General features: G+C 47.7%; 1 protein-coding gene across 7 annotated transcripts in view; it reads left to right on the top strand.

The window, feature by feature from the left end:
* NAV2 (neuron navigator 2) overlaps positions 1-27,622 on the top strand; it is a 727,084-nt gene that overhangs the window by 667,219 nt on the left and 32,243 nt on the right. For all 7 annotated transcript variants that reach the window (XM_072793786.1, XM_072793782.1, XM_072793781.1 and 4 more), the window contains 7 exons: positions 6,541-6,593; positions 11,853-11,876; positions 11,991-12,065; positions 17,104-17,187; positions 17,755-17,866; positions 19,393-19,538; positions 22,648-22,820. In XM_072793786.1, the coding sequence (XP_072649887.1) occupies positions 6,541-6,593; positions 11,853-11,876; positions 11,991-12,065; positions 17,104-17,187; positions 17,755-17,866; positions 19,393-19,538; positions 22,648-22,820 (667 nt within the window). The remainder of the gene's footprint in view (positions 1-6,540; positions 6,594-11,852; positions 11,877-11,990; positions 12,066-17,103; positions 17,188-17,754; positions 17,867-19,392; positions 19,539-22,647; positions 22,821-27,622) is intronic.

Raw genomic sequence — 27,622 nt, 5'->3', positions numbered from 1 at the left:
GGAACTCTGGATAGCAGGGTCTGGCTCTTCATTCACCTCTCAGGACTAAAGGTAAGAAGCTTGCTGAAGAAACATGAGTGAACTTGGCGCTGACCGAGCCTCACTCTCAGCTTCTCCGTCTTGGACTTGGGCCACAACTTCTTGGCATGGGCCTCCATCTTGAGGTTCGGCTGCTGGCTCACCATCCTGGCAGAGAGAGTTAGTTCATTTCCCTGTGCTAACGTACCCATGTGGCTCTGAGGACTGTGGGCAGCCAGCCTCTCCATTGCACTCCAGAATTTTCTTTTTTTTTTTTCTTTTTACTCCAGAATTTTCTATTTCTCAAGCACACCAATTTTTTTTTTTTTAATTTATTGGGTTATACCCTTTCCCTTCATGTATGCCCTTTTTCCTTCTTTGCTCGCTAACTGTGAATATTTTGGATTGGATTTTTGTGCTTTGTTTATTTTAATCAGAATTTTGAGAGAAAGTAGCTGTGGACATCTTTCCCAGCCATCTTCCTCACTTAGTTCATCTCTCTTTCCCCTTGTTCCTTTACTCAAGGTGTGAGTTAAGGAAGCAAGCAGTCATAATGCTATGGGGGGACAGCCCCACACCCCCGAAAAGCTTCCCAAAGATTGGTGTCAGTACTCATTGAGTGGTGGTTAAAAAATGTGGAGCAAGGCTACCAGAGTTTGAATTCCAGCTCACCCATTTCTTTGGTATGTGATCTTGGATGACTTCACCTCTCTGTGCTTCTGTGTTCTTACTAACAAAATGAGAATGATACTAGTACCCAGCTCATGGAATTAGGAGAATTCAACGATAGGTATGAACGTTAACCTGAAAATGTTATAACATGTCCTAGCCTGTAGACTCTGCGTCAGCAGTGATGTCCTGGCACCTGGGGCTCCCCAGATAGGGGATGGGTACTCTCAGAGCAATTGGAGTCCAGGCTAAGGCCATAGCCCTTAGCCCACAACCAGTGCCTTTTTTTTTTTTTTTTTTTTTTTTTTTGCCAGTAACAGAAGAGAAGGTGGGAGAGAAGGGAGCCCTGAGTGCTTCCCTCTGCTCTCAGCCCCTGGGAGAAAAATATAAGCCCAGCATCCTCCTGAGAGGAGAGAACAAGCTTGTCTTGTTTAAGAAATCTCTAAACAAGTTGAGAGGGACAGAAACACAGAATAAAGCCTTCTGCTTTTGCCCAGCATACTTGTTCACAAAAATTGTGAAGAGTTTAGTGACAGGGCGCTTGCCCCCTGGTTCATCTTCCTAGCCACTTCACCCCTTCACCCTGATTTATGTCACTTGCATCCAGAGACATCCAGTGAGCGACAGCAAGCAAGTCTGCAAATCCATATATGGGAACCTGCTGGGACAGAGGATTTCGGAGGGCTGGGGCCCGAGGTCCTTTGACAGGGTCTTACTGGGTTGATTTTTTTTTTTTTAAGATTTTATTTATTTATTCATGAGAGACAGAGACAGACAGACAGACACACAGGCAGAGAGAAGCAGGATCCATGCACGGAGCGTGATGCGGGACTCAATCCTGGGTCTCCAGAACCACACCCTGGGCCAAAGGCAGATAGATGCTCAACTGCTGAGCCACCCAGGCGTCCCTTACTGGGTTTAAGAGCTAGGAATGAGTGCTGTAACCACCCAGGGCAGTCATGGTGGTGGGCACAGGGACCCCAAGGTGAAGGCGTAGGCAGGTCTGCCTTGAACTTTCATCTAGTTAGTGTGCTAGCCAAGCACGGCCACAGAGCATTCCCCAGCCCTCCTGGTGACAACTCACATATGGAGTGTGTACCTGAGTGAACCGTGTTCAGTACTGAAACTTGTCCAAACAAGCACACTTCGCCTCATAAAGATCCAGGACCATTACAGTATCATCATCAGAGAGCTTTTATTTATTCCATCTGGAATCAAGCTGTCAGGCAGCACAACTGTGGAATATCTGGGATGTCAAAGTGACATTGATAAAAAATGCTTGCCCACAAGCAGTGTCTAGACTTTTGTAAACCCTAATGATTCATGGTGACGTGGAACTGAAGGGCAGAGGTGGAAATCAAATTGAGGGGTTAGGAGGTAGGAACCGCTGTCAATATGCTAGGAACACGTAACATTTTTATCTTTTGGGAAATTGTGCATCAAATTGATTTTATTTCTTCCAGGGGTATTACGTTACGAAAACAAAATCGAGCTCGTGCAATTAGGTGTTTTTAATTCCATTGGGTAAAGGCTCCTCCCACCTTTTGAATTTATAAACCCCAGTGTTGTAGAGACAGTTGGGGGAAAATTTTACATCTACTGTTTGGACCAAACAGAACCTCCTTGTAAGTAAGAGTCAGTTGGGTATATCATATGCCAGAAAGCAGGATAGAAATTTAAGAAGAATTAGCACAAGTACTTGTGTGAGGTTTTTGTGGGATTTAATTAGCACTTTCCATTTTGAAGGAAGTGGGAGTCATAAATATGTAGATTAGATACAGGCATGGCCCACATGCACCCTTTCAAAGTTATTTCAGGTAAATTAATTTCCATCAGATGCATTATGCAATCTTAAAGTCAACTTTAATAGTATACATTCAGGGAGATGCTTGAGGCATTTTTAAAATGGAGGTCTTTGCCCAGGGACTTTACTAATCATCCCTAATTGCTAGTGTAATCTAAAGCAGTTCATATGGATGATTGATTGATTGATTGATTGATAGATAAATAAATAAAGCAGTTCATATGGAATCCATAGGAACAGAGGAGCTTATTAATAAATAAATCTCTTTTTTTTTGCAACTCACTTGGGATTCCAGCCCCAGAGTTCTACTTGTGATTGAAATCCTGACATGTCTACTGCTAGCAAAGAGACTTTGGGAAAGGGACTTGACTCTGTTCAGCCTATTTCCTTTTCACTAAACGGCAGAAAATAATTGAGCCTGCTTTAGAGGATTTGAAGTGAAGATTAGGTGAGATAAATCCCGGAAAGCATCTAATGCAAAACGACTTGGAAAGAGGTTTACAGTAAGGGCTCAGTCAATGGTACCCATTGTTATAATTGTCGTGTTTTGTTTTATCCTTCTCCCCAAGGGCCATTACATCTCTGCTTTGTTTCTGGCAAAATTGAAGCCAGAAGAAGTGCTTTGGGGACTTTGTGTCACCAGGACTAGGTCCTAAACTCTTGATTTTCAGCCCTCTGTTCTCCTGTTCAGTCTTACCTTACCTTTGGCTCTGCCTTGGTCACAGCTGGGCTTTCTTACCGGTGTGAGGTGGACTCTGATCCTTCATCAGCGTGTTTTCAGATTTTAGTTTGGTTTCCTTTGCTGGTTCAGGGGGTGGCCTGTTAGCATCAGAACTGTGTCTACTTCTCCCTGGTCATACCTGATAGTACCAGCAGTGGAGCAAGAACAAGGATACAGTGGCTAGATGCGCAGACTCCGCTCCTAACTAGCTGTGTGTGCTGGGCCACATCACTTGTGTATTAGTGATAGAAACTCCTGCCCTGTCTGGGAATATTACCTACAAATTCTCTGATATTGAGGGTCGCTTCAAGCAATAGTTATAAATGAGAAAGTGCTTTGATTGGTATGAAGCTGAAGATACATGTGAGATGCCAAGTGTGGCATCAGGGGCATTTGATTGCTTTACTGGCTATGCTATGCCCAGTTGTTTTGTTCTGTCTTCAGAGTGGACGTGTAATCACCTGTGCTCTAGGCAGGGGTGAAATCATGATTTTCTCAGACATGTGTTTCTTGCTCATTTGGTCCGAGTTTATATCTGTGTAGATTGGATGAGGGGCTGGGGAAACCATTCTAAAACACACCAAAAGCCTTTACCAAAAAAATAAAAAGCAACAACAACCACCTTTCAGAAACCCATAAATCAGGTCTCTTAAGGGCAAAACGGTCTGCAGACTTCTTTTTTTTTTTTTAAGATTTTATTTATTCATGAGAGACACAGAGAGAGAGAGAGAGGCAGAGACACAGGCAGAGAGAGAAGCAGGCTCCATGCAAGAAGCCCGATGTGGGACTTGATCCCGGGACTCCAGGATCACACCCTGGGCTGAAGGCAGGTGCCAAACCACTGAGCCACCCAGGGATCCCCCCCAGTCTGCAGACTTCTGGTCAGCAGATCCTGTTTCTGAATGCTGTGTGACCTTAAATAGGCCGTTTGACCTCTCTGGATTTTTTTTTTTTTTAATTTTATTTATTTATTCATGAGAGACACAGAGGCAGAGACACAGGCAGAGGGAGACGCCCTGGCCTGAAGGCGGTGCTAAACCGCTGAACCACCTGGTCTACCAGACCTCTCTGGATTTCAAATTCCTCAGGGGCAGAGATGGCCTAGACAAGTCTCTGTGTTCCTCTTGGCTTCAGAATTTTAGAGGCACAGGTATAGGGCAAAAAGACATGGTGTGCTTTTGCTGTTCTGTCTTTGTAAGTCTCACGTGCATTTTGCTGTCCAAGAGTATCCAAGCCACGTAACTCAGGCTCTGATTTGGTTCAGCTCAGCTGGAGCAAGGCCAACTGCCATGGTTTGGGCAAGCCACATTCAGTGTAGTGTTGACTCTGGAAATCAAGGAATCTTTCTTTGGACCACAGCCTTGCTCTTGCTATTTACCAAGTGAGAGGAGTTAATTACAGAGAAAAATAATTACCTCCACTGAAGCCTGCCAGATACACCGTTTGCCTGCAGCCCGGGGCTTGCATCAGGATTTTGCTGAAGGCAGCGTCCGTAAGTGTGTGTGTACGGGCTGGACAGATAGAAGAGACAAACTTCCATCTTTGGGCAGCCTAGTTCTATGTGGCAGCCTGTGCCAGCTGAGCAGGTGGTGTGATGGAAAGGTGTAGCTTAAGGGTGGCTACGTGTTACCCCGTCTCTTCCCCCATGGGCCTCCAATATAATCCAAAGTAGCCCCTACTTGCCCGTCTCATGGGCTAACATAAATTAACCGCTTTAGAATATCAGGCCACTAGGTTGGGGCATGAGCGGCGGCTGCTAATGTGTCTACATGTTAACACTGAAAGCCATTATTGGCCATTGACACCATAAACTGATTCCTTATGGTGCATGGGCCAGAGAAGTCATGGATGGCAGAATGGAGGAAGAGATCTAGAACCCTTGGCATTGCTAAGGAAGGTGGATGTGAGTAATGGCGTAGGGATCGCCTCAGAAAAGCAGGCATCAGATGCCTCAGAAAAGCAGGCATCTTCTAAGTAAGAGAGAAGAGGGCCAGACAGGCAGGTCAAGAACGGGCTGAAATGAGAAGCATCCTAAACCAACAGCACTGTACAGGCGGAGACTCCGAGGCAGCCAAGTGCTATGCAGGGCCTGCTCGGGAGAGAAGTGCAGGATTCCGAACATGATAGGAGCACAGAAAGGAGGAGCAGGTCAGGAGGTTTATAGGGAGACAGCACGGAGGCCCCTGGGACCGTGGGTGGGGCGGGGCGTGGGCTGAGCTGTTTGTCGGGTATCTTGTGGGCAGGTAGCTTCTGCCGAATGCTGATCCAAGTTGAGTTCACTTCTTGGGTGGTAAGTGCAAGCCGTTTAGCACTCGGGGAATGTTACTCCCAAGCCTCCCAGTCTCAGACCACAGGGGATAGCTGGTCCACCGGGGATGGCTAAGTGTGGGGGGTAGAGCATTCCACTCGTGGTCAGGAAAGCTGTGCCCAATTAAACGTCTCTGATGTCTCCACGGGCATATTCTTGTCTTTCAAAAAGTTGTTGAGAGATTACTAAGGGAAAAGATCATTAAAGAATCTGGTTTCCAGAAAGAGAAGTCAGTTAGAATATACTTAGTCCTGGAAAAGACCGTGACTTAAAATTATATAAAGACAGTGGAATGTCTCCACTGGGCTGGGGGCAGGAAGGGGCGTGAAGAGGGTATGACGGTGGTTGTGGTTCTAAGTCAAAAGTCCCAGTCAGACACAGGAAAGAGGACACTGCTTGTTTGTGTAGAAACCAAAAGAAAAAAAATCTCTATTTCGGTAGATAATGTTTTCTAACCAAGTGTTCATCTAGAATGAGTTTAGTGCACTGTGGCCCACAGCCAGCCTCCTGTGTTCATAATAATCGGCTCATCTTTGTGCATACACGAGTGGCGGATGCTAGCAGGGTATACAACATCTATGCAACACAGTCTCAAGCCTAAAGGAATACACTAGAAACAAAGAAGGGAGTAAAATGTGCTGGAATGGAGCGGGTAACAGGTTGCCTGTGGGTAATAGAATTCTGAGCTGTGTAGGTTGTGGCAGGGAGTATGTTTTCTTAACACGTCTCTGTACTTGAAAACTTGTATTTAGTAATCATGTATTATTTTCACAGGGGGAAAAAGGGATTTAGAGTTTGCAGGGGAGCAAAGTGAGGGTGTGGGGTAAAGGAAAAGAGATTCCCTTAGCAAATTATTCCGTATTTGACCCTGACCTATTGCCAGACCAGGAAAAGTTGGGTCAAGGTGAGATTAAATTGCCTGGTCGTGTCCTATAACGCTGACTTTCTCCTCCTCTCTCCCTTTTTGGCTCCATCGAAGCTAGCTCTGCAATTCACCTTCTTTTTGTTTTGTTTTAATAGTTCACGGATCCTCGCTCTCCTTGGTTTCCAGCACGTCATCAATTTATTCTACAGTGAGTATAAATCAGTGCTGTGTGGCTGTGAGCATGAGAACTGGGGCTCCTTTATCAAGAGGGTTGAGAATAAGATAAAAAAAAAATCGCTTCTCCTAGAGAAAGTATCTCTGATGGAAGGAGCTCGATTAATTAGGGAACAAGATTTGAAATTCGCAAACAGCTATTGATTATAACGTATCAACCAGTAAATCAGGAACTGACTCTTTGTGAAGTAGAGAGAAGAGCAGCCACTACCTTGTGGAGCTATAATAAGGATCCAGTGTTAGGAAGATGACATTTCACTACAATATAAGCCCTTTGAGGACAAGGACTTTTTCTGTTTTTATTCCTGGCGCTTAGAACAAAGCCTAGCACATAGTAGGTGCTCAGAAAATAGGCTCGAATGAGATAAGAAATGCACGTAGGATTGAATATAGTGCACAGAGCAAGCTCACAAGTGTTGGCTATCATCAATGAGTGGTCTATTGAACAAAAGCCACATGTAATCAGATATCGTTCTGGATTTGTTCAGGGGTGCTTGCTTTTTTATAGCTATGTGTGTAATATTGTTGATCTTAAAAACTTTGGGAATTCCTATAAGAAAAAGTAATTTTATTAATTGAGAATTGGAAATCCTTTAACCCTTTAAATCCGTGGAGGACAGATGTTTTGGTAATTCACTTTTTGGCAACGCCAGGCTCCTGGGCTACATATATGGAGCAGGACAAACTGTGTATGGCCCTTATAGGTTAAAGGCCACCCTGGAATCAAGTGAAAGAGACCAGGGCCTGACTGTTCTTTCTTAGGCCTATGGCGAGCACATAGACCTTAGTGATTGTTGACGTGGTCTGATTTGAAGGACCTTGAAATGATCCCTTCTGCTCCTACCCACCTTGCCCCCCCACCTCCAAAACACCTCATTCTTTGGCCAGTCATCTTGTCTGAAATGTCATCACAGAACCCTGTTTTTCATTTTAAAGGCTTTGCATATAGTGACTTTAGAGAGGGGAAGTATTAAAGCCTTTGTCTACTGAGAAAGCATAGAGAGGACATTTTGTCAACTAGTACATACATTAAGTCCTTTCCTCAAGAGGGAAAATCTGTGCCATGGGTGCCAAGATGGTACTTTGAAACCTAGATTTACTTCTCCAACAAGATTTCCTGGTCCTATGCATTTGTCAGGCTCTGGGCTAAGCCCCAAGGACAGGATGTAGGTAGAGAGAGGAGCCTGCAGCTGAAGGAGAAAACCAGAGGCACCAAGGACACCCAGGGTTGGGGGGACTCCGCTTTCCCCGGGTTGGTGCAGAGTAGCTACTGCAGACATCACCGTGCCTGGTGGAAATGCCAAAGTTTCCTGTTAACACAGAGAGGGTAGATTAGATTCTTTTTGGAAGAGTGAAAAACAGGGGCTGGGCTGCATCGGCCAGCCTTGGAGGGAAAGACCATGAGCTTCTCCCACCATGAGAGTTCAGGTGTAGGAACGTCCCTCGCGTTTCCTGGCTCCGCTGTCTTCGAGCAAGATCACCTAGTCAGGGGTCTCTCAGTAGCTCTCGTTCTGGGTGTGTGGACAGGAAATTTCAAATTATTCTTTCTGAGTTGATAGCAGTATGCTCATTACCAAGGACCTAAGAATGATCCTTAATTCCATGTTTAACTAGATAGCAAGAGACCCACAACCTATCTTCGTTTTTTCTCACTGTATGACTTTGTACAAATGACCTCACTATTCCAGGTACCTGTCAGTTTTGTCCTTGCAATCAGGGAGCCGGGTGGTCTCGGGGTGCCCACAACTTCTGACACTGACCATGTCGAAGGCTCTCCTTTACTGTCCTTTATCTGTGCCTTCTCTGAACATATAGGTTACTTTTTGCAGACTCTTATAAAAAAAAAATAGTCTAACATTTGAATGGTTTTTTAATTTTTTTTTTTAAGTTTTGTTATTTAAGAGGGAGAGAAAGCACGAGCAAGGGGAGGGGCAGAGGGAGAAGTGGACTCTCCGCTGAGCAGGGAGCCAAGTGCAGGGCTCGATCCCAGGCCCCTGGGATCATGACCTGAGTCAAAAGCAGATGCTTAACCAATTGAGCCACTCAGGTGCTCCTAACATTTAAATGTTTTTGTGCTTGAGTAGTCTGCTAATTCCAGATTGTATCTGGCATCACATCAAGCATGAATGTGTGGTCCTTTATCTATTATTGGCCACTTGGAAATAGTAGAATTCTGAAACTCAGACACTTCTGTAAATGTTAAGGTGAACAAGTTCCTATTTGTTGTCTAAAAGGAGATTGTTGGGATTTCCTACGTTGCTACCAACCCAGACCAAAGAGCCTGTTTAAAGGCTGAGTGTCTTAAAGGCTCTTGTTCAATGTTCATGGGTTTTATCCCCTGAAATCTCTGTAATTCATGGATATTCAAGAATTCTCATTCTGGCTAAAAATTGCCTGTAATTTTAGTTACAAAGGAAAGAAAAGGCAACATGATGGTAAGCAACTGCCATGGAGAAGTCACTGCCAGCCCTTGGATAGAGAAACTCCAAGAGGCTGCATTTGGCATTAGGCTGGCTTTCTTGGATGGTAGGGGGGCAGCAGTTGAGTTCCCAGGGGAACTGCTAAATGGAGAGAGGCTCCCAGCCTCGCTTAGAGTTCCCAGGTACACAGAAGAGCAGCAGCTGGGGAGTAAGATGCAAAGCACCAGATTTTTTTTCAGGCTGCGGTTGAAAACTGGAGCCCAAGCCTAAAGACAGGTGGGCTGAGTGACAGCGGCCCAGGGATGGGGAAGGAATAGGAGGCTCGTGGACAGAAGTGCTGAGGAGTAGGGCTCCTCCTATATGGGTGGTTCAGCCTGCTGACAGACCTCCAGTAGCCTCCCAGATGTTAGATAGCTGTGACATTCTCACCATTAACTTTCTTCTTTGGATCAGACTCAGAAGTCAGGGGCCTTATTTCTGGAAGGCCTCCATGAGATTGGGGCTGTAGTAAAAGAGCAGGAGAATGTGCCCATTAAGATCATCAACTCTAGAGCCAGACTACCTTGGGTCCACTCCCAGCTCCACCTTTTAACAGCTGTGACCATGGGCAAATTAGGCAACCTCCCTGGGCCTCAGTTTCCTCATTTGGAAAATACACGTGAATAGTATTAGTACCTACTCAAGGGGGTGTTATGAGAAGTCAATGAATAATGAGTGGAAAGGGCTTAGTCACTTATTACCGGAAGGTAAGCAACATGAGGTGAGGGGCTCGGTGGTCATGTTCACAGCTGTAACCCACGTTCTTAAAACTGTGCCTGGCACATGGTAGGAAATCTATAATTGTGTGATAGGTGGTGGTAGTGGGCCTGAGTGGATGAACAGATAGACAAAGAGGGTGAATAGTCTCAGAGAAGGAAGAGTAAGCCCTGAAGACATCTCCCAGTGTCCTCCTGAAAACATTTCTTCTTTTTTTTTTTTTTTCAAGATTTTATCTATTTATTCATGGAGGACACTGAGAGGCAGAGACATAGGCAGAGGGAGAAGCAGGCTCCCTATCGGGAGCCTGAAGTGGACTCCGTCCCAGGACTCTGGGATCACACCCTGAGCCAAAGGCAGATGCTCAACCAGTGACCCACCTAGGCATCCCCTGAAAGCATTCCTTAGATGAGGAGATTGTCCAGCTTGTGACTTTAGGCAAGCTATAACCTCTCTGTGTCTCAAAAGGAATACAGACCTACTTTGTTGGCTTATTGCAAGGATTAAATGGTTTGGCCCCAATAGTCCTAAAAACCAGTTGCCATTGTTAGAAGCCAGCTGGAGGGAGGGCCCTCCTGGGCAGGATTAGGAGTCAGGGCAGTGGGGTCGGGAGCAGGGGGCCAAGAGACATCAGACAGGAACCAGCTCCCCACCTACCACGGCTGATGGACGTAGGGTCTGCAGGGTCTAACCAATCATACCGCTCTGCATTCTGAGCTAACAGAGAAGTAGACACCAGAGTCAGAGTCAGATGCTGATTTTTTTTTTTAATTTTATTTATTTATTCATGAGAGACACACAGAGAGGCAGACACAGGCAGTGAGAAGCAGGGTCCTTAACAGGGAGCCCGATGTGGGACTTGATCCCCAACTGGGATCACACCCTGAGCCAAAGGCAGATGCCCAACCACTGAGCCACCCAGGCATCCTGCTGATTTTTTTATTTTATTTTTATTTTTTTTTCTGCTGATTTTTTTTAAATGGCAGGTTTATCACTAGTAGAATTAGATGGGACATGCATCTAGGACTCAAGGACAAAACAGAGTCTTTACTGATTTCCACTGCCTTCCTGGCTCCCCAGTCACTGCCCCACCCCCAGGGAAGAGCAAATGATGGGGTGGACAGAAGGTAGGAACACTTCCAACCATTGCCCAGAATGTGGACTGTGTTTTATGGACCACCCGCCATGAGAACCTACGGAGAACAAAAGGGTCCCTCCACTGTGATTTCCCCTTGTGGGAGAGGAGGGGTCGGGGTGGGGTGGCCCTGAGGTCTCTGGCTGGCACATAGCTGGGCCATCCACAGACACAGGGCCCAGTCTGGAAGACCCTCCCAGGCCTTACCCTTCCTTCCCAGAGTCACAGGTAACTGCAGGCCTTGAGGTGGGGCAGCAGGAAGGTGCTCAGAGCCTGGGGAGTCGCCAGGCTGGCTGACGGGGCTCCCCGCCTCCCCCACCTTGGAGGCCTTCCTGCCCTGCCGCTGCTCCTGGGGTGGCGCTTCTGAGAGAAGATAAGGAGGGATACAACGGGTGGTTAACCCATGGGCAGCCCTCCCTGCCCCCAGCTGGCATCGCCAGATTTACTACAGAACACCCAGTAGTCAAATAACAAAATTCACACAAACGACTCATAATTGTTTAGTATAAGTTGTGCCCAGTGCCTTGTACCTATGGGATGTACTTAAACCTGTATTTTTATTTGCTACATTTGGGCGTCCCGACCCTGGCTCATCCCTCCTCATCACACCTTCTGAGCACACCTGACCTTAGCATCTCCGCAAGGGAGCAGGGAAGGGGGGGGGGGGCTCCTCACAGCCAAAATAATTGGAGTATCGTTCTCATTCCTCCTAATTTCTCATAATAATATGCTGTTCGTATTTGGCCTTTCTCATTGGTCAAATTCACTGAACCAGTTTATCCAGAAAAAATACACCCGGAAAGAAACTAATGAGTCTTCAGGTCTGCTGTAAGCATTCAAATCTCTGGTGTCCCCCACAGGCTACATCTGCACCATTCTCTGTTCCTCAACTGGTCTAATTTCCCTTATGATTTCTTTACAGCCAGAAGAAAAATGCCAGTCAGAGGTAAGGAACAGTTTGCTGGGTGGATTTCCTCCTTCCCTGTCATCACTCACTTTACCCCGCTCAACCTGAGGATGGGCTCTTAGAGCAAGTAACTCTGTCCCTTGCCATCTTTAGATTCGCAAACTGCGGCGGGAGCTGGATGCCTCCCAGGAAAAGGTTTCAGCTTTGACCACACAGCTGACCGCAAATGTGAGTACAGATATGGGGGGGGGGTGTAGCCATGGGGGGGGTCGTGGGGGGCAGCCTCTGCTGCCTTTGACAGCCGTTATGTCACGGCTGCCTGTCCCCCTCCGCGAGCATGGCTTTAGCATCGTGAGCATGAGCGTCAGCCCTGGCACTTCTCGGCCCTGTGCTTCGGGGAAAATTCCCTAACCTCCGAGCCTGCATTCGCTCATCTGTACGACGGTGGATGGTAACGCTTAGCTCTCTGGGTTGTCATGTGGTCAGTACTGGAACATGTTAAGTGCTCAGCACTGTTCATTTCCCTTTTCTTCCTCTTTCTGAAACTTTTCATCTTAGAGGTTGGGAGTGGGGGGGAGCGAGGCAAAAGAAATCTAAGGCTCCGAATAAATAGCTGACTGTTCTATAATTATAATATACACAATTACGTGTTAAGGAAGTGCTGCCAACCAGCATTCAATTCAACAACTGTTTGAGTGCCAGCTCTGCCCCGGGCACTGTGGGTTCAACAGCAAAGCAAGCCCAGTCCCTGTCATCTTAGTGTTCTTTCTCTGGCACAGCAGAGAGACAAAACAGTTTTGCTATGACATGGTGACCGTTAAGAGAGGGATAAAGGGAGAAGGTTGTGGGAATATGTAAGGAGGAGCACCTCAGTCAGTCTTGTGGTGTGGGGGAGAGGTCAGGAAAGGCCTTCTGGGGGAGGAGGTGACATCTGAGGGATGCTGCGTAGGGGAGGATGCATGAGAAGGGCAGCATTCTAACCACTGTGCAAAAACGTGTTTTTGTGCAAAAGCCCAGGGTGCAGATCTTGGTGCCTTTAGGAACTGTAAGTAGCTCCATGTAATTAGAATCTCCGGCTTGGATGGGGGGAAGAGGCCAGGTTAGAGGGGAAGAGAGGCATCGAAGAAGAACGAGGGGCAGGTCACATCATGCTCACATCACGGAGGCTCTCGGCTCTTAAGGGGAGAGTTTGGGCTTCCCACTGAAGGTAGTGGAGCCCCATCAGTGCCTTTGAAGCAGAGGAGAGGCGGTTCGGTTTGCTCTTCCCGAAGCTTCCTGACCTGACCGTGGTGTGGTTAGATGATTAGGGGGTCAGCATGGAGGTGGAGACTCCTGGTCTGCAAAGGAGGCCTGCGGCAGAGCTGTGAGCCGGTGAGGGCTGAGGCTCCGAAGGCAGAGCCTGAGATTTGCAGAAGGTGTGGAGATGCCCCTGAAGCAAGGCCTCCTGCCGGGAGCGCACGCCGGGCTGAGACCACAGACACTTGCGTGCGAGCCTGTCCGAAAGCAGCCCGCACTACCCCCTTAGCGTGCTGTTCAGATGAAAGGCAACTTCAAAAGGTTGTCTTCCCGGGGCCAGGAAGCTGAGTCAGTGCTCGACTTAATCATTTACCTGGGGGTTTTGCCCAGGTAATTCCTGGCTTAAGCCCGAGTCCACCCAAGGAAACCGTTTCTCTCTAAAGTCCGCACACGGAGTGCCCCGTGCAGCACTTGACCTTAATTACAAGCTCAGTAACTCGTCGTAACTTCTCTCACTGCGATTCATTCTCCTGACTTCTCTCACATTTCTGGGAGTCTTTGAATTTTTTCCACACCCTCACACATCAGGCCTCTGTATGTTTCATTATCCTTTTTAATTCTCTTTGCTTCTTCTGCCGTCAGTGATGCTATCAAAGAACATCAAAACTTGATGTGAGATCTGAATTTTGAAGCTTAGTTCTTATTTAAAAAAAAAAAAAAAAAGCAAATCCAGAGGAATTCTTCAGTGAGTAGCCTTCATCTGGGTACCATTCGAATCCAAGACCAACCCCAGACCCAATGGGCCAATCTGGATATAATCCAAATGTGAGGTTGACAGCAGCCCCTGTCCCAGGTGATTTAGAGCTACTCCCCCACCCCCTTAAGAATTACTGCTGTCAGCTGGTGTCCCTTACTGCTCAGTGCTCAAAAAAATAGTCAAAAAACTTGGGTTAGTTCCTCCAGTGAACTCTTGCTGCCCCAAAGACCTTACAGGGGGCCGTGTGGAACTCTACCCCCTGTTCCAGAAGAGTCAGAGTGAGATTCCCTTACATTATTATTATTCCAAAAGTGTGTTTTGCTCCTCACAAAAGCCACTGAATCCAGTATTGTTTTAAAGTAAATATTTAGTCTCACCACACACCGCAGGCAGTGCTAACGTGTTTTATTGTCTGCCATCTTTCTCACAGGCCAAGCTGTGTTTGTTTTTCTAGGACAAACTACTCAAAGCCACCTTCTCTGGGTGTTTTTATACCATCCGTGTTTGTTTTCCTGGGAATGTGAGAATGGCACTCGGTAAGGAGTCTGTTGTGTGGCTCCGAACGAGGCTCCCGACTGCCTCTCGGCCCGTGTTTTCACAGTTGCTCGTGACCCAGAGTCTGTCCTTTCTCTCGACAGCAAAATGTGAACCTCTGTTTTTTTGTTTTGTTTTGTTTCAGAGAAAACATGGCTTCTTGAGTTTGCAAACACACTTCCCCAGTAGCAGTCTTCTTGGGGTCAGGCTTTTGTTTTTAAGTGAATAGAAAGCATGAGTCCCCACAAAGAGAATTCGGGGTGGCAATCAAACAATTGAAGAAAATGAAAATTTGGCCATTTAGATTTGACCTTGGCGTTCCTTTGAAATGCAAGGTTAGCAGTAATTCTCAGCATCCTCCTGCCCTGACCTTGTATCCTTCATGGACTGTGTAAACTGTCTTGAATTGTTTAGCTTTTGTTCTGTCATAGTCTCCCGGGCAAGCTAAACTAAAGCATATCTCTTGATTTTATTATTTTTTAAAGATTTTATTTATTTATTCATGAGAGACACAGAGAGAGGCAGAGACCCAGGCAGAGGGAAAAGCAGGCTCCCTCTGGGGAGGCCGATGTGGGACTCGATCCCAGGACTCTGGGAATATGACCGGAGCCAAAGGCAATTGCTCCACCACTGAGCCACCCAGGTGCCCCCATCTCTTAATTTTAAAATGCAATAGCATTTTCTCAATTTTTTTAAAGATTTTTTTTTTAATTTTTATTTATTTATGATAGTCACAGAGAGAGAGAGAGAGAGAGAGGCAGAGACACAGGCAGAGGGAGAAGCAGGCTCCATGCACCGGGAGCCTGACGTGGGATTCGATCCCGGGTCTCCAGGATCGCGCCCTGGGCCAAAGGCAGGCGCCAAACCGCTGCGCCACCCAGGGATCCCGCATTTTCTCAATTTTTAATAGGGAGAGGGCACTCCATTAGAAAGAAACTGGCCAGCCCACTTCACATTTCTGTTACAAGCAGTCCTGCTCTGCTGACTCCTGCTGCTGTCGGAAAAAAAAAGGCCCAATGGTGAATGCTAGACCTGTTGTATCCTCAACTGTTCCTGTTTGATGAAGTCTAGTGACAGGGGCCTCGGACTCACTTCTCTGAGCTCTCCTCTTTAAATTGAAATGTCTGCTGACCCTCCTCACGACCCAGGCCGATGTCCCACCCATACGCTGGCCGTTACCTCACTTTTGATTCTTCATGGAGTACATCGTCAGTCCTCTTTTACTCTAGAATGTTCATACCATATGATCAGATCTCACTTCTCCATTCTCCCAAGACATTTCCTTTGCCAGCTCTTCTCCTATACCTGCCCACCCTGTTCCTAGAACCCTCTCCTGGTCTCTCCCCATCTGTGTTCTCATCCTATCTTTCGTCACTTTCCCAATTCCAAACCTCTTCCTTTCCTTCCCCCCGTCCCCAAAGTGTCCGTTCACTCCTGTGTTCATAGACCTGCATTCACCAATACTGTTTCACTTACTGCTCACAATAACCCTGGGAGGAAAATGGATATTGCACCCATTTTATAGATGGAGAAACTGCAGTCAGGAGGATTAGCTCACTTGCCCCTTCTTTGTCTTGGTTTCAACCATATTATCAGCATCCTCAGTCAACCAACCAATATAGCACCTGCTGCTCTGTGGAGGAAGGGGGAGGCTTCATGTTAGGACACAGGTTGCATCTTGTCCTCCAAGAGGGTTGCAGAGAAAGGAGCAGACAGGAAAACATCGCATTGCTCAATTCTAAGATACACGTTTTTTTTTTCCCCTACATTTTAAACATTTCTGAAAGTGGGATGCATATTTTGATTGTAATTGGCAGCATTTCTCAGGATGTCTTCGTGCTGTATAAAATAATGGTGCGTCTGATGTCGTGTTCTAAGAGAGGTATATAAAAGTAGAGAGCGGCCTTGGGGGAAAGTCCTAACTCCCTGGAGGAACAGGGGAAGGTTTCTCCAAGGAGGTAGCAGATGGGCCTTTCAGTGGCTTTTTATTAACCAGGATTATAACAAGCAAAATATGCCAACCACTTTGTTCATCCGTTCTACAAACACGCTCAATATGAGCCTCTGCTGTGAGCTTGGCACTTGGTGAACAAAGCACAGTGGAGCAGAGGAGACAGACGTGAAGCAGCAGTTGTGAGAGCACATGTGTCTCTAAGCGTGATACCAGAGTGCACGTAGACCAGCAGTCCACGTCCTTTTGAGAGTGACCATGAGGGAACCAACCTGTCTGGGGGTGTCATGAAGACGTGAGCCGAGATCTCTATATTTTTTTTTAGATTTTATTTATTTATAAGAGATGCAGAGAGAGGTAGAGACACAAGCAGAGGGAGAAGCAGGCTCCCTCTGGGAAGCCTGATGTGGGACTTGGTCCCAAGACCCCGGGATCACACCCTGAGCAAAGGCAGATGCTCAACCACTGAGCCACCCAGGTGCCCCAAGCCGAGATCTCTTGAGAAGGATGTGTAGAATCAGACAAGGACGTGGGGGTGGGGAAGAGCATTCCAGGCAGAGGGAAAAGCATGTGTAAAGTGGGAAGAAGCACAGGATCTTTAAGGACATGATAAGCTGGAATGACTGGATCCCAACGAGAGGTGGGGAGTGGGGCTCCGGGGCTGAAGAATTAGATGGCTGCTCGCTCACTTGGCCCCCATGAGGGTTTTAGCCTTTAAGACCCAGCGCCCATCCGGCCCTCTTCCCTTGCAAGGTCATGTCACTAAGACGGTGTCTTTCCTCCCCCAGGCTCACCTGGTGGCAGCCTTTGAGCAGAGTCTTGGAAACATGACAATCAGGCTCCAGAGTTTGACCATGACAGCTGAGCAAAAGGTAAAGCGAGAAAGGATGCTTTTCTCCTCCCTGCTTGGAATGAATAACCTCAAAATAATACTCTCTTTTGTTCTAGAGAATGGTATAGATTTTGGTGTATATGAGCTATTGGAATCAAATCATAAAGAGTTGTACTCTTCTGAGTGCAGATATGACCCAGATCGCAGCAGCATCAGTGACAAACCTCGCAATCCTATTTCTCCTACTTTTTTTTTACATTTAAGATTTTATTTATTTGAGAGAGAGAACGAGCACAGAGCAGAGGGAGAAGCAGGCTCCCCACTGAGCAGGGAGCCTGATGCAGGGCTCGATCCCAAGACCCTGAGATCATGACTTGAGCCTAAGACAGATGCTTAACCAACTGCACCACCCAGACGCCCCCCCCCCCCATTTCTGCTGCTTTGATGTGCTTCTGTGCCCATTGAAAATTGATCCACCCTAATGTATGGGACAGGGTTTGTGGAACTCCTTCATGCCCTAAGCTCCTGGGCTGAAACTGAATTGTCCTTCATTTGAATTCTGTACAGAATGATTGTAGGATAACCAGTATTTCTTTCTGTTCCTCAGGATTCAGAACTGAATGAGTTAAGAAAAACCATCGAGCTGCTGAAGAAACAGAATGCAGCTGCCCAGGCTGCCATTAATGGGGTCATTAACACACCGGAGCTCAATTGCAAAGGTAAAGGAAGGAGCAGCCTCCAGACCAATGACCTTCCTGCCCTTAGAGCCGTCCCCCAACAACATGCAGTGCAGCCTCCCTGCCCAGGGGTGCGTGTGTGTGGCAGTCACACAGGGCCTGGGAGGCAAACACTTTTAATCCCTAACTCCAGGCCTCTGGGAAGACCGCTCTCCTGGCTCAGCCTCTTCCCTGATGTATCTCAAAAATGGACGAAAATCTGTTTCTATTGGCAAAGTATCAAAAGTGTTTCACTTCACTTCACTTGTGCCCTTATTACGCTCTGATACGTGGACATGGGCTGAGCTGGAGTGAGCATCCCATGTTTGTCCAGGGAGGAACTTCTGAGTAAATTGCTTTGTGCTCATGCGTCCTAACCTGGGGCGGGAATGGAACCGTGAGGACGAGTTCCCTCCCGCTGTAGCGATATTAACGGTAATGGTAGAAGGCCCAGTGACAGCTAGCGTTTGTGGAACACTCATTGTGTTGTAAGCACGCTGCTCAATGTTGTCGGTTGTTCATGATCTCATTTTCCTCCCATGACAACCTCCTGAGTGTGGTGCTGGTCCTCTCCACAGTGCACTGATGAGAACCCTGAGTTGCAGGGAGGAGATTCCCGTCCAGAGGATGCAGATTAGTAAGATGCAGAAGTGGGACTAGCCGTGGGTCTCTCTGGAACCCATGCTTTTTTTTTTTTTTTTTTTAATTTTATTTATTTATTCATGAGAGACACAGAGAGAGAGGCAGAGACACAGGCAGAGGGAGAAGCAGGCTCCATGCAGGGAGCCTGACATGGGACTCAATCCCAGGACCCTGGGATCACACCCTGAGCTGAAGGTGGCACCAAACCACTGAACCACCCGGGCTGCCCTAAACCCCGTGCTCTTAAAGAGTAGGCTGCGCCTTTGTGTGGAAAACCGGCCGCAACCTTTATTTGGCATCACCATTACTTCGGATACCAGGCCCTCTGAAAAGTGATGACCGAGTTGAAATGGGAGGGATGAGCAAGAGCTGGCCAGCCTGAGTAAGCGAAGAGAGCGTTCAAGGAAGAGGGACTAATGCACATTAACACGTTAAGGCTCTGAGATGAGATGGGCTCGGCATTTCCAAGGGGCCAAGAAAGGCTCGTGAGGCAGGAGAGTAGAGAGGACTGGGGCAGGGGCAGCCAGACAACACAGGTGACTGTGCCACAGTCCCCCTAAAACATAATCGGGTGCCTATCTTAGGCTTAAGAGAGCTGGTGTCAGGGTGTAGGAGGAGGTCAGGGAGGGGAGTTCTCTTTCTCAGAGCTTCTTCTGACTTCTGTTTGGTGAAGTGGGTAAAATGGGCCCTCATTTAATTAAGTAAAAAGAGCATACCGTGCACCTGCTCCAGGATCATAAAACCAGCAGCTGAGAGCAGAAGGTGCTGTCCAATAAGAAAGACCTAGGAGTCCTCAGGTGTGTTGGATCCAGGTGTAAGAGTCATTCCCGGGGACAGAGGAACAGGCTCGAGGCCACAGCTGCTGATGTCCTGGCCTGGGTCCCCAGGAAACGGTACCTCCCAGTCTGCAGACCTCCGCATCCGCAGACAGCACTCCTCTGACAGCGTCTCCAGCATCAACAGTGCCACCAGCCACTCCAGTGTGGGCAGCAACATCGAGAGTGATTCCAAGAAAAAGAAGAGAAAGAATTGGGTGAGTGTACATCCAAAGACTTTGGTGGGTGCTAACAGGCCAGAGTCCCCCTCTCCCCAGCCCAGAAGGAGCCCCCAGGCCAGCTCTTAACTCCAGAGCATAGAGCTTTGCGAGTGGATCCAAAGAAGCTTGTGGATCTTTTTCTACCAAATTCAGTGTTGTGCTCAGCCAAACACCAGGACCTAGGAAATTACCACCACCTGATAGCTTTTCTGTTTCATGAGACTTTATGTGACATACTCCTCTTTCATTTCATATATGTGTCATTTCGTCCTCCTCATATGTCAGCCACAAAGTGCCAGGTAATAGAGCCAAGTTACTCTTGAGTGGTTTCTTCTTAGTTATTTGGGGGGGGGGGGGGGGGGAGTGGGTATTACTAGTTATCCCATCGTTATCCATGACCCTTATCTGTTTATTTACACAGTTGCCAATGATAGCATGAAACCAATTTTCTTTGAACACTTTTTGACCGTGTCCTATAAGTAAAAGTTTCATCATGTAGATATTAGGTGTTAGTGAAAGGTGTTAAACTGGGGCGTTGTACTTCAAAATGGCAAATTTAATAGACCCAGTCTCCAATGCATTGTTTCTCCACATTTCCATAATCCCAGTGAGCCTCTTGAATTTCTGTACAGTGGTGTCTTGAGCAGTTTTTTTCCTATTTTCCTGGGGATATTACACCCACCCACCCAAGTCTTTTTCAAGTAGGTTCTGTGCCCAATGTGGGACTTGAACTCACAACCCCGAGATCAAGAGTGGCGTGCTGTGCCGACTGAGCCAGCCAGGACCCGCTCCCCGGCACCACCACCACCCACCCTCTCCCTCGAACTTATTTTTAGTTCACTTTGGGCTGAGGATTGACATTTGCTGCTCCCTGTGTTCAGTGCAGGGATATCCCAGGTTGATCTGAAGTGGGCTAGTGCTCAAAGGGCCCCATCCATCAGTGCTGACGACATCGTGTTTTCATAGTAGCTTCAATGTCCTCATCCATTCCATACCCTTCTCCCTCATTTTGTGTTATCTTGGATGGGTGGCGAGGTCTAGCAATAGAGCAGTTGAGGTTGGAGTAATTCCGGTTCCTGATGACTTGCCCTGGAAGACCGTAAGGCCAGTTCAGTGTGGCCCTCTCATTATTCTGACCAAGTTTTTCCTTTGTTGCTAATGACTTGCAGTCAACTCATTGGCTATGCCTTAAAGAGCATTAACATATGTTGCTGATTCTAATATACTGTTGGCAAAATATGGTCTGACTTGATTATCAAAGTGATGAGAGAGAATTATTTTGTATGAAAAACAGTGCTTACCCATTTTCTCCAATTCAAGAAATAAAACTTACTTACTTGCATGAAGACAGATCTTGGTTATCGGTAGAATTGGGGAAGATGGATAATTGGCATTCTCAGACGATCCCAAAGCTTACTTCTATCTAATCTTTGTAATCTCCTCTTCTACCTGGCCCTGTACCAGAGGTAGGTGCAAGGATTTAGGTTGATGGTTTATGTGCCAGGTCCTTCTGTTTCTGGAAGTGGAAATAGGATGAAAAGTAGGAAATGGGATCTCAATCAATCAACCACATGTTGGACATGCCATTCCTTATAGATGTAATACTGATGGGTAAAAAAAAAAAAAATATCCCATTAATTATGTCAGAGTGGCCTGTTTCAAAATTTCTTAATGGCTAAGAAAACCCCCAGGATGTTTTCAGAAGGAAAGAAAGATTTTTACAAAAAAAAGAAATCACTTCTTTTTTAAAAAGATTTTATTTATTTATTCATGAGACACACACAGAGAGAGAGAAAGAAGCAGAGAACACAGGCAGAGGGAGAAGCAGGCTCCATGCGGGGATCCCGATGCGGGACTCGATGCGGGACTCGATCCCGGGTCTCCAGGATCACGCCCTGGGCCGAAGGCAGGTGCCAAACCGCTGAGCCACCCAGGGATCCCCCGGGAAATCACTTTTTAAAAGACCTTATCTCAAGACAAAACTTAATTTTTTTGGTCTAGAAAAATATGTGCTTATCACGGCTTTCAGAGAAGACCCTGCACTTTAATTCCTTCTTTCCTCATTAGCGTTTGTAGATCTGTCCCATGATTTGGGGAATTTGTCATATTCCAATTCCGTTTTCCCGATATAGTTAATGAATTTCTTACCAGCGCTTACTTTTTGAGTCACAAGTGAGGTGACTAATTCCCTGCTTATTCTATCATCTTGGGTGTAGGCAAGTACAGCAGGAACTCCTAAGTAGATCTATCAGAGGGCTGTACGGCCGTGTTGGGACTAGTGCAGCAGTGAAGCTATTTTTGCTGCGAATAGAAGACACATACATACCCCCCTCCCCCCCAAAAAAAGTTAAGGGACAGAGAGATGGCTGATAAGAGACAGAAGGGTGAGAAGCACAGGAAGGTTGGGGGCAGTCATTTCAGCCAGCCAAAGAAGCTGGAAGAACTCGGATCCTAGGGACTTCCAGAAGCGCTATTCCTTTCCTTTCCTAATTGAAGGAAGATGCTTCTAACGCTCTGGAAGATTCGTGTTCCTCCTGGAAAACTCCTCTGTGTGTGGTGTTTATATATGAGCCATGTCGTGTCTGAAAAGTCCGAGGCTTTCCCTGTCACTGGCTTTCTCTGTTAAAAATTGTCTTTTTTCCTTCCCCTTCCCCATTTTTTTGCTTGCGTTTTCCCTGGCAGGTCAATGAGGTAAGCAAGACCAACGCTAATGTCAGATACCAAGCTAACCCATCCATTGATCTGACTAATCCCCTCTGCATCCGTCACCGTGTCTGAGCACCCTGCTTTGTTGCTGCATAACCTCACACTCTCGACATCCATCCGCTGAGCCAGGCTCTGTCTTGCTGTTGGCATCTAGCCTCGAAGCAGGAGTAGGCATGGAATGTCACCCACAGGTCCAGTCCTTTGAGCTGTCAGCACCAGATAACTCTTCTTCCCTTACTGCACTGATTCCAGAGAGCTGTTGGGAACCTTTGTCGTTGGTGGGGGGACGGGGGGTTGGTGGGGGGGAGAATTAATTGCTCTTTTGTCTGCATGTCTCTGTTTTGCCAAGGCCTGAGGGTCGGTTGCAGCCCTGGCCAGGCTGACAGTGTCATGTGTTCAGTTACGCAGCTCCTTCAAGCAAGCCTTTGGGAAGAAGAAGTCCCCCAAGTCTGCATCCTCTCATTCCGACATCGAGGAGATGACAGATTCTTCACTGCCTTCCTCACCAAAGTTACCACACAACGGTTCCACGGGTTCCACTCCACTGCTGAGGGGCTCCCACTCCAACTCCCTGTAAGTCTGTCTGTGTGGGATGCTCACTGGCCAGACGATGCCTTTGGCCCCTAGGAACCCTCCAGGCTAGGTGTCCTGTTAGTATACATCTGCTCCCTGGGGTTTTGTTCATCTTGCTTTCATGGGACTGGGCACGTTCTTCCAATGTTTTAGGACTAGAGAGGTTGAAAGAGAAAGGAATCTTCCACTGTTGTTCTGGAACATCACTGTGGGTGGCCATGGGCAAGTGCTTAACCTCTCTGTTTCCATTTTTTTACTTGTCAAATTGGGTGTTGGCTACTTATCCTATCCTGAGGATCGGACGAGATAAATGGATGGGAAAGAGCTACAACCATCTTGCTGGGAGAGGATAGTATGATGAGTGTTAACAGTTTTTGCTGACATTCCAGTTCATTTTCGTGACAAGACTTAGGGATTACACTATTCTCTGATCAGAATTTGATGTTGACTCTTTCTCCAAGGTCAGCACTCAGCAACCGGAAGTTTAAAAAATGGAGAAGACTCTGATAATTCTCTTTATCGAAGGGTTCTGTATTTGGTAAAATGATTCATCACCAGGGGCTCCCCTAGTAAATTTTAAAGGAGTCAATTTGTAAAGAGCTCTTCAGGAACACAGCTGCTTCTGTTAAGTCAGACAGGTGTTTGCTCATGTGACATTGGCTTAGGTGCTCTTCTCCTTGGCAACTAAGTACGTAGATGGAAAGAGTCATCTTCTCTTGCCCAGCCAACCTCCCATGATTTCTGTGAGCCCCCCACTGATCATTGCATCATCAGGGGTGTAGGGAGACAGTCATGTGCCTCATCTAAAGAACAGAAAGCCCAGACTGTAGAGGCAGGAGCACCTCAGGAATGGCTTGAGATGGACAGGTGGGGACCCAGGCGTCAGCTAGAGGATGGCACGGCTAGCTCCCTGTAGCAGTGAGAAAGATTGCCCCTGCCCCATAGGACTGAATTCCCTTGGAGACCACCGTATACCAGGCCAAGAGTGAAACAAGAACTGGAGCTCAGGTGGGACAGTTAGTGAGATGGGATGGTGCCCAGAAGAGAGCCAGTGTGGCTGGAGTTGGACAAGACAGAAGGTGGTTGTAAACACCTCAGTTTTGTCACTGGTGAAAATGAGATTAATTACATCTACTTCCCTGGATACTTGTGAGGTCCCTCTCAGATACTGTGCAAGAAGGACCTCCTTCCTCTCCTTCTCCTTCAGTCTCAGGAGGCCAAGTCTATGGAGCTGTCCCTAAGTCCACTTAGCCAGCAGGCCATCCTGCTGAAGACAGCAGCCATACACATGTCCCAAGGCTGGCTTGCCAGACGGGTGCGGGCAGTGTGGGCAAGGAGCTTGGCTGGGTCTTTGCAGCCCAGCAGCTGCCTGGACAGCACAGGGGACAGGAAGTGGAAGCCAGGAAACAGCACAGAACCTCAACTTCTCAGCAACCCGTGAAGCATGGCTCTGCTGGGGGCCGCTATTTTACTTCATTAGTTTAATAGCTCCTCTTCTCTCTAGGAGCACTGGTGAGAGGGTGGCCGTGGGGGATGTGCGCTTCCTGTGTGAGCGAGGTGCAAACCAGGGTGGGTGGAATGCTGTGGAGGATGGGCTTGCAGTGCGTCCCTGCGATGCCTGCCCCAGGTCTGTGTTCTTGTGTAAAGAATTAGGTAAATCCCCTAAAGTGTGAGCCCTATTTGCCTGCTGGGTGCCTAAGAGGCAAATAGGGGAAAGGTCGCCTATGACTCACAACATGCCATCCCACAACATCTCAGTTCCTCTGACCAGGAGAAAAAGGGACTCCTCACTGATTATTTGTGGATTTAAACATTGGCTGTCACAACCCGTGTTCTGTAGAGACCAAAGTCGATGTTAAGCAGTATCCCACCCCTTAGGATTAGGAATCAGTGGGAACACAACATAGTATAGCTCATTTCACTTCTGAGCTCCTGCTCCTGCTCCATGCCAGGCCCTGGTTACAACCGTGTACGGATGAGGTTCCTATTCTGGTAGACCCTATATGCCCCGGCGAAAGGCAGACATTAAACAAATCCAAATAAACTAGAAAACGATCAGCTAAGGGTTAATGCTCGGAATTAAAATAGTGTGTTGGGATACAGAGTCGCCACCGTGGACGGGGTGGCCAGGAAAGGTGACATGCCAGCTGAGATCTGCATGCTAAGAGAGACCACTGGTTAGTTCTGGTTGGTAACACTGGCTGCTATAACATATGCAGTCCCAGAGCTCAGCGGGTTGACATATGACTGTTTATCTCTGGTTCACACTGAACTCGACACAGATATTCCTTGTCCATCAATCAGCAGGTGGCCTGCCGTGAAAGGCTCCTTCCACCTTGTGCGCCAGCCATCCCACAGGTCCTGACTCCTCTGCTGAGTACTCTGTGTCTAGCCAGCAGGTGGGGCGGGGGGAGAGGGGAGAGAGTGCAGGAGAGTTTTATGGGTCAGGCCTGGAGGAGACAGTCCGCCAAGTGGGGCCGTCCCACCCACAAGGGAATAAGTGACACGTCTGCACCAGGAGGGAAAGGAAATAGACTGTGGGGAACAGACAGGCTGGGGGCGTCTGGGAAGGAGGGATGGCCAGCATGTGGCCAGCATGGCTGCCACATGATGGGAAGTAGGAAAGTGGCAGGAAAGGAGGCCATGGAGGTAAGGCCCAGAACATGGGCATCTTTGAAGTCAAAATAAATTTGCATCTGTTTCTATGCGTGATGGGAGAGGGTTTTGTTTTTGTTTTGTCTTTAAGATTTCTTTGTTTTAGAGACAGACAGTGCAGGATAGGGGTGGAGGGGGAGAGGGAGAGAGAGAATCTTGAGCAGACTCCCCTGCTGAGTGCAGAGCCTGACGCGGAGCTCAGTCTCCATCTCACTTGAACCAACATCAAGAGTTGGACGCCTAACTGACTGAGCCCCTCAGGTACCCCATGGAGAGAGGTGTTTTGCTTTTAGCTTGATTTATTTAAGTAATCTTTGCACCTGATGTGGGGCTCAAACTCATGACCTGAGGATCAAGAGCCACATGCGCTACTGACTGAGCCAGCCAGGTGCCCCATCCTTGGAGAGTTTTAGGCAGGAATAGAAGATCATCTGAACTCCTGTTTCACAAAGATCAGTCTCCTTTCTGCAGATAAGGCACTCAGGGGAACAGGAATGGAAGTAAGGCAACCACACAAGAAGCTAAGAGTACCTCCCGCAGCGCCGTCCACCCCACTCTGGCCTGTTTCCTGTCCTTTGAACACTCTATTCACACACCCCCAGGCCTTTGCCCTTTCTGTGCCCTCTGTCCGGTGCACCTTCCCTCAGATGTGCTCTTCCTTCAAGTCCCTGCTCTAGTTCTCACTAATGCCTTGCCTGTGCACTTTGCATAAAATAACACCCCCACCACAGCCTGCACTCCCCATCATCCCCCTTTCCGCTGTTTTATTTTTCACCATGGCACACATCACCACCTGACGTGCAGATTTCCTCAAGTTATTTGTTCTCCGACCCCCCACCCCCACCCCAAAAAAACATGCAGGATAAGCTACATGGAGGTAGATACTGCTGGATTTGCAGACATTCAAATACTAGGTGAAACAAATGGTGACTTATGGTCGTAGTGAGCCCTGGATGGATTTAAGATGTGTTCTAGAAGCACGCTGACAGCACAAGGTGATATAAAGTGTGAGGGAAAGGGAAGAGTAATCCTTGAATATTCCTAGATTTGCAACTTGAGTACCTGAGTATATGGAAGCATTGCTTCTGGAATGGGTGGGAGGGACCGGGTGGTCAGGAAAGGAGGTGACATGCCAGCTGAGATCTGCAGGGCACGGTGGACATCAGGAGCTCTGGCTGGACTATGTTAAGGCCCAGTTTCTCAGGAGACATCCCTGTGGAGATGCCAACCAGCCTGGGACTCCTAGAGACAGAGATCCAGGAGACGTGGGCTCACAGATGGTACTGGGATATGGGAAACTAGAGGATTCTCCGCAGGGTTGAAGAGAGATGGAGAGGAGCCAGAGGGCCAAGGGCTGAGCTCCGGGAGCTCTGAAGAGAAAGGAAGAGCAGCCAGTGAGATGGGAGGAGGTGGGAGGAAATTGGGAGCAGAGAAAAGAAACTGCTGGGAGGGGGGTGGTAGCTGGGCCAAGTGCTGCAGGGCAGCCGGGGAGGATGAGGGAGAGTGGATGAGGCACTTGGCTGAGCAGCATTCCCAGCGGCCATTGCGAGAACGCTCCCTCCAAACCGCTCTCCCCGTAGGGATCGGGTGGGGCCGACTCTGGGCTCCGCTGCCCTTCTCTGACATTCCACAGCATCTGTGCACACTGGAGATGTTTGTTTTGGGTCTGGCTTTCCAGAGGGTGGGCAGAGGGCAAATGCTTCTTTCCAACCTTGAAGGGTTTGTAAGAATGTGCAAATCTAGATGTGAGAGGAAGTTCAAAGAAGTAACCCAAGGCAGAGGAGTCGGGGGCCCAGAAAAGTTCCTACCCTGTGGGCGAAAGGAATGGTGGTGTGGGAAGGCAGTGTTTCCCACCCTCGAGACGTTTGAAATTAGGTATGCCACCAGCCCAGACAGTGGAAATTGGGGAGTAACACGTTAGGGACTGAGTAGCAGAAAACCTCCATCAGGTTGCCTCAATAAGTAGCCCACGAAGCAGATGAGCACGTATTGAGTGCCTGCTGGATACAGTTCAGGCGCATGAGCTCTAGAGTTAAGTACACCCCCCCACCCCCAGGTTCTGTCCTTATTATTTTCTTTCTTTCTTTTTTTTAATGATGGGCATGTTCATCTCTGTTGGACTCAGCCTCCCCCCTTTTAGTTTTTAT

The sequence above is a fragment of the Canis lupus genome, chromosome 23 (assembly GCF_048164855.1).
Source record: "Canis lupus baileyi chromosome 23, mCanLup2.hap1, whole genome shotgun sequence".
Taxonomy (NCBI): Eukaryota; Metazoa; Chordata; class Mammalia; order Carnivora; family Canidae; genus Canis; species Canis lupus.
The sequence above is the reverse complement of the archived record's forward strand: the minus strand, read 5'-3'. Positions and strand labels throughout refer to the sequence as shown.